Source organism: Tiliqua scincoides, chromosome 3 (genome assembly GCF_035046505.1).
Source record: "Tiliqua scincoides isolate rTilSci1 chromosome 3, rTilSci1.hap2, whole genome shotgun sequence".
In the NCBI taxonomy this organism is placed as follows: Eukaryota; Metazoa; Chordata; class Lepidosauria; order Squamata; family Scincidae; genus Tiliqua; species Tiliqua scincoides.
In genome coordinates, this window is record NC_089823.1 from 93,349,848 (window position 1) to 93,366,225 (window position 16,378).

Genomic DNA, 16,378 nt, shown 5'->3' on the forward strand with positions numbered 1-16,378 from the left:
TGTGAGAGCCTCCATGTTGGGCCAGAAGGCCCGACACGGAGTTCAGGATCTGTTCCACCCCCCCTCCACCCCCCAGAAGCTGCAGCACCACCTGGTGGTCTCACTTAGCTCTGGCAGTGGTGCATCCTCTTCCTGCCAGCACTCCCTTACTTTTCTGGTGTTATAAACATACTTTACAGCACATTTACGGCACCCAGGGCTATGTAAGTATAGGACTGAACCCTAAGTAACTTAATTGTGTAGCATCTTGGAAAAAAAAGATCCTCCCATCCTCCAGTTAGGTTAAGTTTCATTTATGCTGTAAAATACCTGCAATGAATGCATATTTTCAATCATTAAAGAACAGAGGGTCAGTAGTAGCATATATGGACAGCTCATAGTGATATCCCTTGGAAAGCAGGTAATGGTATTCCAGGGGATTAGTAATAAAATAGCAATATATGCAATTTTGAAACTTTGTCCTTGTATGCAGGAAGGTTAAATTCTTACATTTTAGAAATGCATTGCTCCAACAAATTGATGGAAAACACTAGGGTACTTCTAGAAAAAATGAACTGAGAAAGTAGCTCTCTTTTTCATGTAGAAATAAAGAGGTCAGGTGAAAAAATTGAACCAGATCACTCTTTTAACTTAATCTTAAAACTGCCAGTGAAATTACAAATATAAATCCATTATCGTGCCACCTCAGAAGACAACCTTTTATAATTGTTTTACAGTGGAATTTTAATCTCTCTCTCTCTCTCTCTCTCTCTCTCTCTCTCTCTCTCTCTCTCTCTCTCTCTCTGTGTGTGTGTGTGTGTGTGTGTGTGTGTGTGTGTGTGTGTGTGTGTGTGTGTGTGTTAAACTGGTATAGTTTTTAGTTATATTTTTGTAAGCCCTCTGAATGCTATGGTGGAAGGGTAACATATAAATACATAGCCAAGACATTAGTGCAGTGGAGTTGGGGGGGGGGTGGTTTAACTGTTGTACTATCTACCCTTGTTATCTGGAACATGGTCCTGAGTCTCTGATTAAGTCTGCTGATAGTCCCATGTCACCAGTTTTTTGTCTGATATGGAGAATTGCCAGTCACAACTTATTTGACTCAGAAGTTCAGACATTACAAGAAGTGGGAAAATAATTACAATATTTGGGTCTGCTGTATTAATTGAAGAGAAGATCTCAAGAGTTCATAAATGATGAAATATTGATGCGAAAACAAATTGGAAACTATGTTAGGAAGAAGAGGGTCTGATCATTCTAGAGGATTATATCCATGAAGGGAGGTGAAAAACTGTAGTTCTTGTGGTTCTTGATTTAGTAAGGAACCTGGTAGTGAACAGGGCTAGTCCACTAATGAAAAGAGATGAAGCCATCTCCTCAGGCGGCAGATTGGCAGAAAACAGCAGATCCATAGTGGGATTCCCCGCTGCAGCTGCTGCTCCTCCTCTGATTTTAACAAGGCAGAGACTGAGGGAACAGAAGAGTAAGAGTGAAGAGCAGAAAGAGGGTGAACTAGAATGGCTCCTTAAACAGCAGTTTAGAAGCACCACCACTCTGGTTTTCTCACCCTTTCTCTGCTACTCTCTCAGCATCTGCCTTTTAAAAACAATGACAAAATTCTCATCTCTTTGCCTGGAAATACAAACCAATTGGCAAGGCCTTTCCTAAAGATTGACTTAAAGGGAAATACATAAGAAGAGAAGTGTACTTTCCCCAGCTGAGATGGGGGTAAGGTTGCTTCTGAGATGGGGGTAAGGTTGTGGGTGGGATGGAGTTTTCTGTATGCAAAGGAAGAGGGCTGTTTTAAACAGGCATGTGCTGTGATCAGGGTCTGGCAGAGCTTTCCCCAGGCTCTAGGGAAAGGCCTCTTAGTACAAGTGACTATGTAGCCTGGCATTTTTTTTCTTTTCAAATTTCATTCTCAAATTGATTGATTAAACAGAGGACGGGGGGGGGGGGAGGGAATACTTAGCATCTGTATCAATACATCTATAGATCTATGTAGAGTTGCTATGCATTCTCTTAAGGAAAATCCGGTAACTATGTTGCATTTATAAAAGAGATAGTTTTCTGTTCTGAAGGTTCATTATTTCAAGTAGGTAGATGTAGGCTGACAATGGTGATAGGGATGTGGAAAAGTTATTTTTTAAAATCCCTTCCAGTAATCTAAGTCATATCTTCATCCTACTCCTTTAATATGCAACCAAGAAGTTTCTCTTTCATGAGCCAATTCAACCCTTCCCTCCCACTTAGAGGCTGTAGCTGTTTGTCACCACAGTTTTTCACTTTCTTTACCCATATCCATTACCCCAGTGAATTACGAAAATTGAAAAGTCCCTCATCAGACTTCCCCCATTGTGCTACTCCACTAGCTTCCACCCAGGAGAGTGCTTTTTCTAGCCCAAGCTTCCCCCCAAATTCATACTTTTAATGAACTCCTACTGGACAGTAGGTACTCTCTAATCCAGTGTTCCTCACACTCTGGGTCAGGACCCACTAGGTGGGTCACAAGCCAATTTCAGGTGGATCCCCATTCATTTCAATATTTTATTTATATTAGACTTGATGCTACCCTGATAATGTGATTGCATTTGGGGAAATGTTGCACATCTGTACTTTTATCAGGCCACTATATATATGTTTTTAACAATTACAGTAAATGGGATTTATTCCTGGGTAAGTATGGGCAAGATTACAACCTTGGATTGTTAAAAATTTTCCTGGTTGATGTCACTTCTGCTCATGATATCACTTCTGGTGAGTCCTGACAGATTCTCATTCTAAAAAAATCTGGTGCTAAAAGTTTGAGAACCACTGTTCTAATCCACTCCACTGCTATCAGCCTTGGGCCTTTAGAATGGATGAATCTATCCAGAATAAATCAATACAAATAAGCTTAAGGATTTGTTCAGCTGTGTGCTTGCTGAATTCTGCCCCTGTCCTTAATATGCACAGCAAAAGTAATGGTGGAAGGTAAATGCTGTCTTGTGGTTCACCTCTTTAGGCAGTGTCCTTTGTTAAGCCATATGTCAGTAGCTATTCTGTGAACCTAGGAGAGAGTGATAGATGGGCTAGATTTCCAGTTGGAAATAAGAAGGCTTGCTTAGGAATTACCGTAGATACTCACATATAGTACTGAAATTTTTGCCAAGCCTTTCAACTCTGAACAGTTTCCTTTCCCTGCTCAGCTCAGGCAGGCACCTCCTTAGTTGCTATAGTAATTTTCCTGGGACATTGCAGCCAAAGTTAACCTTCTCCTTCCTTCTGCTGCAGCCTGGTTCTGCTTTGCAAATGCTTGCAAAGCAGGTCTGTTTTTTGAAACATCAGGATGGGATCCTCCTTCCCAGGCTACAATTCAGTGCACCATTACTTAAGAATAACACCCATGAAAAGCAGTGGGTCTACTTCTGAGTAAAAAGAGTTGCAAATATCTCATCTCTCTGCTGTGAATTGAATTGCACACTCTCAGTTATGTGTTATGGGTTGTATGTTGTATGTAGAGCTTCTGGCTTAACACACCAGACACCTTAAAGGTGGATTTGATTCATGGTTCAACCTTTTCCATTTGCATATCTCTTGGCAGCCCATTTCCATAAATTGTACCCTTCCTATTAGCAAAATGTTTGTAATTAATAATACAAACACTCATCTCCGCCATATGAAAACCCAGACTTCATGTATTTATCACAGTGTTGTCTCTTTTCATCTGTTTGAAGGGCAGAAGACTCTGCACTGTTTTGCACCAGAAGTGTGCTGAGAAATTCTGGGTGATTGATCACTTTCCATATTATGTTTCAGCTTTTTTACTGTGCTGGTTTTCAATCACTGGTTCATAGATGAATTGATGACCAAAAACTAGCTATTGGTGGGGCTTTCACAGCCAGCTAGCTACCTTCCTGCCTGCCTTGCTGGTCCTTGCAAGGCCTTCCTGCCTTGCAAGGCATTCTGGAGCATGGCCTGCCTTTCCCAGCCATTATTCCATTCTTTTTCAAGTACCCCTAAAGGTCCTGTTGAGTGTCCCTGGGAGTACATGAATACCAGGTTGGGAACCACTGTTCTACTGGTATGTACAGTGCACTTACTGTGATAGTGTTTACAAAAAGGTGAAGACGACCAGAATTTAATAAAGAATAAAAATGTATCTTATGATCTTTTACTGTGTTTTTAATAAATTAGAGACTACAGTTCTTAGCTAACAATTAGTGGTAGGTTATTTTTCAGGATCTGGCCTTGAGTAAAATCAGACAAAACTATAGTCAGACATCACCCTAAGTTTAACCCCCGACTTATCTGAGTGTCATAGAAAATTTCGTGATTGTTGGCTCAAAACCTGCTCTCGACTTATCTGTGGGGTCGGCTTATAGTCGAGTGCCTGCAGTGAGTATGTATTTATCTCTCTGCTCTATTCCGTTGCACTACTGGCAGCTGAAATGGCTGTTTGTAAATATTCCACATAGGTAGGAATATTATTCCTATAATATAATATTATATGTTATTATTATTAGGAATATTACTAGGTAACCCTAGTATGGCAAATTAATATTTTAAGTTAATGTTGTGCAAATGGTTTATTTTGCTTTTTGAATACTAATGATGACACTATTGCAGGTATGTTCCAGATTGTTTTCCAAAATCTTGATTGTGTGTGCGCGCTCTCTAACATTCTCTTAAAAAAAAGAAAAAAAAGAAAAACAGCCACCACCACAACCTTTAGTTGTCAAGTTGTATTTTCTGCCCCCCCCCGTCTCCCCTTTGTTTGAAAAGGGCTGCATGAACTCTGTTATCACCACTGTAGTAGACTTCTCAACTATTACCTTTTTCTAGCACGCATTTTCAGGCATGTTGAGCATGCTGCTATCCACTTTCATGTTAGACAGTAGTCACCAGCTTTAGCCTTTTATACTTTTAAAGGTCATAGCATGTTGGGTTATTTTTATACTGAAACAAAGTCTTAGCAGATTTTTCTGCTACTTCTGAGGGACTTTCCTTGCAGCAACAGTATTTTAGGTTTCTTTCATCTCCCCTTGAAAGTTTCAAAGCTTCTTCACATTTAAAGAGTCAGAATATTTTGATTTCTGTTATATCTATGGTCCCCCAGCCCCCCCAAAAATCTGCCACAACTGTAGTTAAGGTCATTGATTATATTATATTTTATGTCATTGATGTCATAATTACCTGTTTTTCAACTTATCCAATGATGTTTCCAGCAATATATGATCAGAAAAAATTTGATTGTAAAAGGTGGTATAGGTTGAGTGTTGGTGTTCGAAAGGGTTCCATTCCCAGAACTGACGTGGATGGCAAAAATCCCATTAAAGCAAATCCATTTAAAAAACAATGTCCATTTGCTAGGTGATTTAAAAACAGCCTTGATTACCTTTGTGAAGTAAGACAGAGTCATTAGGCAGACAGTCCATCTGTCAGTCTCTCCATTCGCTTACAAAGGCTTCACTCAAGCCAGCGACCTCTCCCTTCAGAGTAAAGTGATTATCTTTCTTTCACATGCTCGGGAGAAGGGAGGGGTCATTTGTCTTGAAGTGAAGCTGTTCTAAATGCCTGGAGAGAGAATGATTGTTGGATTGTCAGCTGGCTGCCCTCTTCCCCGTTAACAAGGCTATTTCCCTTTAATTTAAAGGCCCTTCTCATAGGCACTTCTGGTTGCGATAAAACCAAAGGTGAAAAAATCCGTGAATAATTAGGTTATACCTGTAGTTAGAGATGAGCAAACCCTTCTCTGATTTGAAACTGGTTTGATATTTACAAACTTTCTGATGTTGCTGCAGCCGGAGTGATCAAGTATTGTTGAAAGGAAACAAAGGAGAGGGTTTGGAGGCTAACAGGGTGGAGTAGGGTTCTGAATTCAAACTGGCTCAGAAAGAAACTTATTTTTTTTCCTTCAAAATCCAGTGTGTGTTCAGTGATGTGCAGTGAGGTCCAAGGCTGGGAAAGCAGACCTGGAAGTATGTTGTAAAAAAATGATGTTGTACAGCAAGGCGTTCAGGGGATTGCCCCAGCTCCTGCACAATCACAGGGGAGTCTCTTGGAGAGACTAGAGCTTGTGGCAGTGACAGTTCTGCCTCCACTGTAATTGCTCAGCTACTCAGAAACTAGGTGAAACCACACCTGCAATCACAGGGGAGGCTGAGCTGTTGCTGCTGCAGACTCTAGTTTCTCCCTATATGTTTCTCCCTATATGGGACTATTTTAATTGGAGGCATGTGAGGTTCTGGGGCTATTTTCATTGGTGCGAGACACCACAGGGGTGCCTCTGCCTCCCCTGACCGTACATCCTTGGTGTGTCATAGGAACTCGCCCATGTATCAGTGATTGGCTGCTGTTACATGATGCTAAGCAGTGGAAACATTATTTACTAGAAGGGTGGCAACTGCTTCTTAAGATGAGGTTTCCATGCTTGCTGCTCTCCACAGGAGCTTGTTGAGAGAAAATAATTCTTGATTACTACTTCAAAAATTACAAGCTGATCAAATTTGTATCCTGAATCAGGGTTATGATTATCAGCAGTTATGATCTATGAGTGTTTCCTAGATCTGTGTTTCCTAAATCCACAAAGAGTGACATCACTGTGATACTTTTTTTTTGCTCCACATAGTCCGTTATTTTTTGCTCCATATGCATGTGCTCAATCTTTTCTGATTTTGGAAGCAAAGCAACGTCAGGCCTGGTTAGTACTTGGATGGGAGACTGCCTGGAAATACTGGGTGCTGTAGGCTTATACCATAGTCTTTCAAGACTGAAGGTTGCCAACCAGTCATGTCAAAACTGCATTCTGCAGTACAGATTGAGCCTACTTATCCGTGGATTTACCATCCATGGATCTGGCTCAACTTGGGTCCCCTGGGTTCACATTGAGCCAGACTTGGCTCAAACTGAACCCTCTGAAGGGGACCAGAGCTCTGCTCCGGTCACCTGCAGAGGCCTTTCTGAAGCCTGCAGAGGTCACACATGTCTGCCCATAGCCTCTGCGGGCTTCGGAATGCCTCAAATAGGGTGAAAAAATTACTTCCTGTATTTGGCTGAAAAATGCAACTGATGTTTTTCAGTGTCTGAGATGTATTCTGAAGCCTACAGAGGCCACAGGACATACACAGACTTTATGGGCTTCAGAAAGCCCTCTGGAGTCAACTGGAGCAGAGCTCTGGTTCCCTTCAGAGGGTTATGGGGCTGAAAACTGCAGATTTGCTTAGTAAAAACCATGGGTATCTACATAGGGTCCAAGGATAGATCCATTTCAGATACCAAGGTACAACCTGTTTTTGGACACGAGGCAGGATATGTGATTATTTTTCTACTTGGATTGCTGCTGTGTGGGAAAAGTAGTGTGTGCATAAATGCCCTGAGTGCCTGGTGAACTTTCTGTTGAAAAGTGGTATATAAATAATAATAATAATAATAATAATAATAATAATAATAATATAGAGTGTTGTTTCTTAATCTACCAGCTGCTATTATTATTATTATTATTATTATTATTATTATTATTATTATTATTATTATTATTAACAGTATTTATATACTGCTTTTCAACTAAAGTTCACAAAACGGTTTACAGAGAAAAATCAAATAACTAATGGCTCCCTGTCCCAAAAGGGCTCACAATCTGAAAAGATGCAAAAAAAAAAATAAACACCAGGAGACAGCTACGAGAAAAGACACTGCTGGGGTGAGGTGGGCCAGTTACTCTCCCCCTGCTAAAAAGAGGAGCACTCACTTGAAAAAGTGCCTCTTACCCAGTTAGCAGGGGTACTAGGGATTGATGTTGCATTATTTTTAACTCTGATTTTGCAGATAAAATATACCTAGCTCATAATCAGTATAGTATTTGATTTTGAACTCTAATGCTTGTAGAGTTATCATTCAACTTGTCTGCCATAGAGAGTAATAACCTAGAGCAGCCATTTTCAACTGCTGTGCCATGGCACATTGGTGTGCCTCAAGTGGTCCACAGGTGTGCCACAAGAATTTGGGGGAAGGTCATTTATTAGTAGGGCCAATGGGGGATGTGAGCCCCCCACTGGCAGCATGGTGTGCATTGTCAATTGTAAAAAATCTGACTGTGTGCCTTGACGATTTTAGTGCCTTGTCAATGTGCCATAAGATGAAAAAGATTGAAAATCCCTGACCTAGAGCCTCCATTGGTGCTAGAATGGCTTCCTATCCTAGCAGAAGGAGATAGAATCCTCTGCCTATAGTTTTTGTAATGTTAGCTTGTTTAATAGAGGATGCTGCTATGAAAGCTGCATGATTAGTCTTATTTGATTTAATATTTATATGCTTATTTGGACTGATATTTCTATTCTATTTTGGACTGATATTTATCTACTGCTCTTCCACAAACAAATTTGTGCTCCGAACAGATTATAAAGGTTTGTATTCCTGTCTAATCTTTGAACCAGTTTGACTGTAACATTAGAAAGGAGAGTTGGGGTGGGCGGCTACCTTTATAGCATTTTTAGTGCTGCCCTGTTATAATATGTTTACGTCTCATCTCAAAGACAGACAACTAGGATAGTCTTGGGGGTAGAGAGTTGCTCGCGGTAGCTGTTGCTTCAGTAGCATGAAGTTTGAAAGGGGAAGAACAGATGGAAGGGGGTTTGCAGCTAGCTCGGAGTGATTATTACCAATCCTGGGTTTTTAAAACCTTTAAAAAGACTTAAAAAATGATTTACAAGAAAAAGATGGTTGCAGTATAGTGTATTTCAGTGGTCATCCTTGAGATGCAGACTACCACCATTTTAAGATTGACTGGTATTTAGGGGTGCAGCCGGTGGTATGAACACTAGAATGATGTGCTGTAGGCAGGAAGTTGTTGATTTGACAGATCTGCAAGCAAGAGAGAGATTCTTACTATTCTATATATAATTGTGTATGGTAATGCTGGTGGTGGAAGGAGAATTTTAAGGTATTTGTTTTTATCCTCTTAATAGAGCATAGCTTTTTGACTTGCAGCACACCTGAAGCTCAGTGCTTCTTAATTTGCCTTGCTCATTCCTGTCCTTCCACTTCTCGACTGGAGCCATGTGTTTGGGCAGTGAAAGCGAACTCTGGTTTATGCCACGTGTGATTAAGGTTATATTGAAATGCTCAAGGAGTGGTTACCTTTTCAGCCGAAATCAAGCAAAACACTGCTTTTAAATCTTTTCATTATAGTCACAGTTTGAAGAACTGACAAGAAGTAACAATAGTTCGTTCATGTGATTAAGTAACTGATGCAGGACTCCTCCAGGGTATGAGAGATTAGATACATCTAGTGATGCTTTTTAGTGCCACGTATATGAACGTCATGCCATTAGTAATGCATACTACAGACTATGCTCATGTTAAGGAGATGCACTGATATTTTTTAACTTATTTTTGAGGTAACTTGAGGTTTCCTGTAAGCAGTTCTGTATAGCAAAGAATATGCAAGTTCTTTGGAGTGACTGGTTTTGTATCTTTATCAGATGTACTGCACACTTGGATAGAAGCACAGGTGTTGATTAAAGTTGAGATTAACAAATCTTTTTAAAAAAACTAACATCTGCATTACAGAGAAACGGTACAAAAAGGTAGGATATTTGTAATGGTTCGTTGGAATACATTACTATGAAAGGTGTGCGATATGTTTGCTGAAAATGTTAGTCATGAAATATAAGATCAGCAGTAAAAAAGATGGTGAATAAAGATGAGAGATGACATACTTCTGTCATAAATTTTATTCGTTGTAATTATGGGAAAAAATGTCTGTGTATGTACATACAGTAAAGGAGGACAAATAAAATTAATATGCTACTATAAATTATTGCCAAAATGGAAGCTGGGTTATAGTACATCTGTTAATGGAGTGAAACATAATATTTGTAACACATTTAAGCATTTGAATCTGGAATGCAAAGTGGTGTATGTGTCTCTCTTCACCAACTTCTTTTCCCCACTTGCATCATAAGTGTTTCAGGATCAAAGAATTATCTCATGTTAATGCAGCAGTGTTCCTAATGCGCAAGAGGAGACTTCACAGTTGTAACTTTGTGAAAAGTGAAGGCTAGGAATAAAAAGCGCAATCATGTATCCTCATCATGCAGACTGTGATGCTGACTTTAGACATATGCCACTCTTTATTCTTTTACTTACAGCCCATTCCTATGCTACAGTGTCTTCTACCTCTCCCTGTGGTCTCAATCCCTAGTTCCAGAAAAACAACAAACGTGTGAACTGCCAGTGTGTTTGTACATGGGAGTGTTAGGCATGTGGGATGGGAGCATGTATCTATAAGTCTGGCTTCTAATTTAGTTAACCATAGTTAGCTGAAAGCTCATGGTACAGCTGTGTCAAGCCATAGTGATCCCTTCATACACTCTCCATTCTTTTTGAAACATTGTGTTTTGAATTTAAATAAAAATAATTTTATGTACAGAGATGAATAGTCAATTATATATGAGCATCTCTTCCAGAAGTGAGAGATGACACTGACACCATATGAGAATCTGGGACCTTATCCTTGTATTTTTCCTAGTCGCTCTTCATTGCTCTTACGAAGTAGTCAGGCTTTCACATGCAATATATTGTTTTAGTATGGAACAGTCCTTTTGTTTCTATACTTTTCTTTCATGCACAGTTCAAGCATTGTGGTATATGCAGTTGAATATGTAGAAGGAATGTGCTTGGAGTTAATTGATCTAGAATGTAGTAGCATGACTTATTTGGGGCTGCCTATTGGACCATCACATGTAATTTTGAAAGTGCTTCCAGAATTCAGAATAACATCCAAGATAGATCCCACCTCTTTCTGTTAGGGTAAGGAGAGAGTTTTGGAGATGAACAATTTATTGTAGGCTACTAAAGTCAACATTTACGGACTTCTTGTTGCAACTGGAAATGGTTTTGTTTAATTAAAACATTTTTTAAAAATATATAGGCTGAAACTATGTGTTCAGTTCTGATGGCCATGCCCTCAGTTAATTTAAATTAATCTAAATGTGTATTGACAAAGAGGATCTAGAGCAGTTAGCTATACACTCCCTTTGGCTAGATTATATTATTGATCTATGGTTTGTCTGTTTTGTGATTGCATTGTGTTAGCTTTGTTCAGAAATTGTGTTTTGCCCTTGTGTAACTCCCACAGAAGAAACCTTAGAAAAACTGGAACAGTTGGTTTAGGTAGGATACAGTTGGTTTAGGTAGGATAGTTTTGTTGGTTGTGTTCAGAAAAAATACGGTGTTTAGGAGGGAGAGAAACAAAAGTTGGTGGTCCAGGCTGGGGTGAAGAAGTTTCTAGGCTGTTGTGGCTGCTCTTTTCTTAAAATTATAAGTGCCCACAATTATTCTGGCCTTCCCACTGTCAGAAAATAAGATTTTCCAAAAATACTGAAAGGTAGAGAGCATAAGTAAAGGAAACTGGTGTTCCTAATATTAGCAAGGCCGGATTTTTAATTCTAGATATAGTCGCCGTAGAAGCCAAACAGAGTGGTGGTAATTCAGTGATTGATAGGCATGTTGACCACCTCCCCCTGGCAAAATTCACTATAAGCAGTAGGAAGGCATCTTCAGATGAATTTTGACAAACTTGGAAACTTGCTTGTTTCTTTGACACTGTTGCTTTCGGATTCTTTTTTCCTAGTGGATGAATGTAGTAGCTTGAAATTTTTTAGTGTGTCTATGTATGTGGCTCTGGCAGAGATCTTGTTAACCCAGTAACTGCACGCCTTGCATTTTTGGTCAAGCTGCTTCATCACTCCAACCACTTCTGCCACCATTAGCTGGTAACTTTTCCCCCCGTTTATCCTTTGCTCTTTGGGCAGTGGGGGGAAGTACTTGTTACTTTGGTGGTGTATCAGAGATCCTTGCTTATTAGTTCCTGGTTTGAGCCTCACCGCTTCATTAAAGACAACAACAACTGAAGAAACCTCTCTCTCGATGCAGGAACCACTGGGAGACAGGCTGCCCATCTGCGCGCAGCTGCCATTTTTGGTGACAGTGGTGGTGGCTGCAGAAAGAATGAAAAAAAAGTTGAAAAGCCTTGACCTAGATGGACTTGTAGTGTGACTATGTAATACACCTTCCTATGTTTATTCCTAAAGGTAAACATTGGGTTGTTCATGGGATATGGGAACTATAACACATTACCTTGCAGTTGATCATGCAGGGGGAAAAGGGGGAGTTCATGTATACTGTAGTATATAATTTGGTTTTACTTTTGACTATATAATGGTTTTGCTGTTCTTTTTAAAGTTTCCTTTATGTTCCCAAGCTTTAATGTTAATTGCTTGTTGATGAGCATCAACAGTGTATCAATGAATGTATTTGTTTTATGACAGAGGGACTCCATGAAAGATGACAGAAGAAGTTATTGTTATAGCAAAGTGGGATTACACTGCACAACAGGACCAAGAACTTGACATAAAGAAGAATGAACGCCTCTGGCTTCTAGATGATTCCAAAACATGGTGGAGGGTAAGAAATGCAGCCAACAAAACAGGATATGTGCCATCAAATTACGTTGAACGAAAGAACAGCTTGAAGAAGGGCTCCTTGGTTAAAAACCTGAAAGACACATTGGGTAAGTCCTTATTGGAAGATTGCTAATGGTTTTTGGTTTGGTGGTTTTTGGGTGGGCATTTCATCTGCCTTGAGCGTGAAAAGGAATGATTGTTGTTAGTTCAGTAAATCTAATTCACCCAAGTTGTAGGTGATTTTTTAAAGCTGTTTTTCACCCTCCAGTAGGAGGAGAAGGATGGTTATCAATTTTATTTTGTTCTTATCCTAACTTTTTTCATAAGAATGGATGTGGTCTTTCCTACAAACACACTTGTAAATAGGTATTGAGTTTCTTTCTGTGAAAATTTACAGTGACTGGTCTTGTGATTGTGAATTCAATATGAATGTTACTACTTTCTTGTTAGGAAAAAACCCAGATCTTTAATTTGTACATGGACTTAACATGCTGAAGTAAATTGGCTAGCAAGCCTGGTTATGTTCTCTCTTCCCTTCCCACTCCACCAATGACTTTTATCTTAGTTTAGTTGCTAAGAATTATTTGAAACTGTCTAATCCAAGGCTACCACTGCAATTTGTTGACTCTTGGTGGTTCTTTGTTGTTGCATTTTCCTCAGACTATCCCAGTCTTCTATTGGGTGGACATAATTAAATTTTGAAATATTTTTTTCTAATTCACCTGTTGGGGAAAAAAATTCACTAACTGGAAAAAAATAAGAAATTCCTAATGTAACTTGCACAATCTACAGGTTTCCTTTTATTTTGATCATAAACAAATGATCTTAACATGCAGCTTAACATGAAGAATTTCACGAAACTTTGCAGTTTGGACAATAATGTTTATTTGTGTTTTCAGTGATGTCTGTTTTCTCTTGGTCCTCACTATCTTATCTACCTAAATCTGTCTTTGTCCTTTTTTACTTCACGCTTGCTCTTTTCTGTATTTCTCTAGTTAATTTGTTACTTTGTTATCGTTGCTTAATTCTGTTGCTGTCTGCTGGAAGCTAACTACAGACTGTCTAAAAAAAATCTACACACATTTTAATGAGCTCCAATACATACTGCATTGTAGAAAACCTGCAACATGTAATGGAAGCAGTTGAAGAGATGCGTGGAACCATCCCAGCACACTCGATGGTGGATGTCTGCCGATCCATTAGGCAATGATGTCAGTGATGTATAGATGCTAATGGGAAACATTTCAAGCACTTGATCAAATTTAATTTAATTGGGTCAAGCAATTGCTTCTTTGTAAACCATATTTAGTAGATGTGTGAATTGTAGAATTATTGTACAGTAAATATGTTAATCATAGCATAGTAAAGTGTGTGTACATTTTCTAAACATGCCCTGTATTTGTCTTTTTGTAACTTGAGCAGATTCACAAATTTGCCTGAGAGGTATAAGAACTGTGTGTCTGGTTGTAGGGGTACACTTTATTGAATGATGTGAGTATCACACATTGTTACTCAATCTCTGAGTGAGTATTTGCACATTTTTTGCTAGTAGTAATGCATCTAACAGTTCTCCTTAAGCTTATAGAAAGGCGGGGTATAAATTTTTTTAAATAAAACAAATACTTTATTGCAGTGGTTTTAAAAAAAAATGCAAACTGTATCATGTTGCAATAAGAGAAACTTTGAAAACTTAAAATGTTAAAGAAATGAGCTAAAATGTGAAACACTGAGTTCAAAGGATTAGCTTCCTGCCCTAGCAGAGGCAGGGCTGGTCTGGGGGCGGGATACAGGAGGTGACAATGCTTTGGATTGACCCTGCCTCTTAGTGGTGGGAGGGGCATCTCCTGAAGGGTCAGGAATCCCCCTTGCTCTCCCCAGAACAGGAATTTTCAGGTAAGAAATTCCTGTTTCTTCCTTCAGTCCTTGTCAATGAATTGAGCATAATAGTTAAAAACCCCAAATTAACTTTTTAGTTAGATGCAATAAATTATTAGATTCATGGAGTCATAAAATGCTAAAGTTGGAAGGAACTTTGGAAGTCCTCTAGTGTCTAGTCCATCTGTCTGCTTCGTGCAGGTGACTACAGCATCCGAAACAGATGCCCATTCAGCCTTTACCTCCAATGAGGGAGAGCCCATAACTGTATGAGGCTGGCAACACTTATAGTTTGGAAATTCTTCCTTATGTCTAGCCTCAATCTCTCTCCCTGTAGTTTCAATCTGTTGGTTCTAGTCCTGCCCTCAGGAACTACAGAGAATAAGTTCTTCTCTGTGGCAGCCTTCAAGATACTTGAAGATGACTATTATATCTCCCCTTAGACTTTTCTTCCCCGTTTTAATCTTCTGTTTATTTTTGGCTGTAGTAGACATAGCATAGGACAGTGTTTCTCCAACAGTGGGTTGGCACCCACTAGGTGGGTCACACTCACTGTGAATTTTATTTTTATATATTAGACTTGATGCTAGCATGGTATTTGACTGCATTTGGGGAAATGTTATGGATCGGTACTTTTAACAGGCCTAATGATAGTCAATGGGGTTTACTCCTGCATAAGTGTGGATAGGATTGCAGCCTTTTGGATGTTTGGGGAATTTTTTTAAGCAGATCAGCAACTGCTTGGGAGGGCAGTTCTGGATTTTAAATAAATAAATACTCATCTATAAGTTGATCTCACAGATAAGTCTAGGTTTTGAGCCCAAAATCATGGAATTGACCCTTGAATAAATTGGGGATTAAACTTAGGGGGGTTCTTGCCTTGTGTGTGAAACCACTCAACATATAACATACAACTTATAACATAAAACTGAGAGTGTGCAGTTCAATTCACAGAAGAGAGACAAGCAACAAGGAATGAGTATGAGCAAGCACAGCTACACATAGTTGCAACCCTATTTACTCAGAAGTAGACCCATTGCTTTTCATGGTGTTTTTTTTAAGTAATGGTATACTGAACTGTAGCCTGGGACTATGTTTCAGATGGAAATCCTGGTGTTTTTAAAACCAGACTCCTAAACTTAGTGGTGTGTGAAATTCCTTGAAATTTACTTACCAGGAATTGTTCTGAAGCAGCAGCAAAAAGAGGGAAAAAAGAGGCATTTTACCTTCTTCTCCAAACTGGAGAGGAGTTGAAGGTGCTTATGGGAGTTTAGGCTATGTGAGAAATACAGTGCTGCACTTTCATAGTAGCAACCCTCATATAGACTACAGTTCCCGTACGTACCTTCTCTTCTTCCTGTTTGGAGAAGAAGCTAAAATGGCTGCTTCTGAATACCATAATTACTAGTAAAATTTCTCTTTTCCTCCACCCCCTGTGTCCTGCTTCTCAGCCCAACCCAGTCCCACCCACCCCCACTTCACCAGATAGCTACTCAGCTTCCCAGAAGCCCCCCATTCACTTATTGACCCATGTATAAGTTGGCACAAGGTTTTCAGGATCAATTTTTGGCATAATTTTTCACTTATACACGAGTATATATGGTGATTGAATGATTTGATTTTGCCTTATAGAGCAGGGGTGTCCAAAGTTTTTGGCAGGAGGGCCACATCGTCTCTCTGACATTGTGTCAGGGGCCGGGGGAAAAAAGAATTAATTTACATTTCAAATTTGAATAAATTTACATAAGTTTACATAAATGAATATATTAAAGATGAACTTATATGAATGAATGACGGTCTTGCAATAGCTCAAGGCCTATAAAAAACCTTGCACAAAGCAAGGCTGGCCTTTCCTTTGCTGCTGCTACTGCATCACAGACATGAAACAGCAAGCAGTGGAGGGAACCCTCATCCCACAGCTCACGCAAGAGGTCAAATAGTCACCCTCATGCTGAGAGCAGTTGTGTCGGGCCAGCGTGGGCTCCAACAAATCTCCGGAGGGCAGGGGCTCATTGGAGACTGGAGGCTCCCTGAGGGCCGCATTGAGAGACCTTGAGGGCTGCAAGTGGCCCCAG

At 39.6% G+C, this 16,378-nt stretch overlaps 1 protein-coding gene across 3 annotated transcripts in view; it reads left to right on the plus strand.

The window, feature by feature from the left end:
• NCK2 (NCK adaptor protein 2) overlaps positions 1-16,378 on the plus strand; it is an 85,863-nt gene that overhangs the window by 42,980 nt on the left and 26,505 nt on the right. For 2 of the 3 annotated variants that reach the window (XM_066621079.1, XM_066621080.1), the window contains exon 3: positions 12,294-12,535. In XM_066621079.1, the coding sequence (XP_066477176.1) occupies positions 12,310-12,535 (226 nt within the window). In that variant the 5' untranslated portion in view covers positions 12,294-12,309. Of the gene's footprint in view, positions 1-11,898; positions 12,057-12,293; positions 12,536-16,378 lie in introns of all 3 variants that reach the window. The other variant, XM_066621081.1, reaches the window with a different exon arrangement.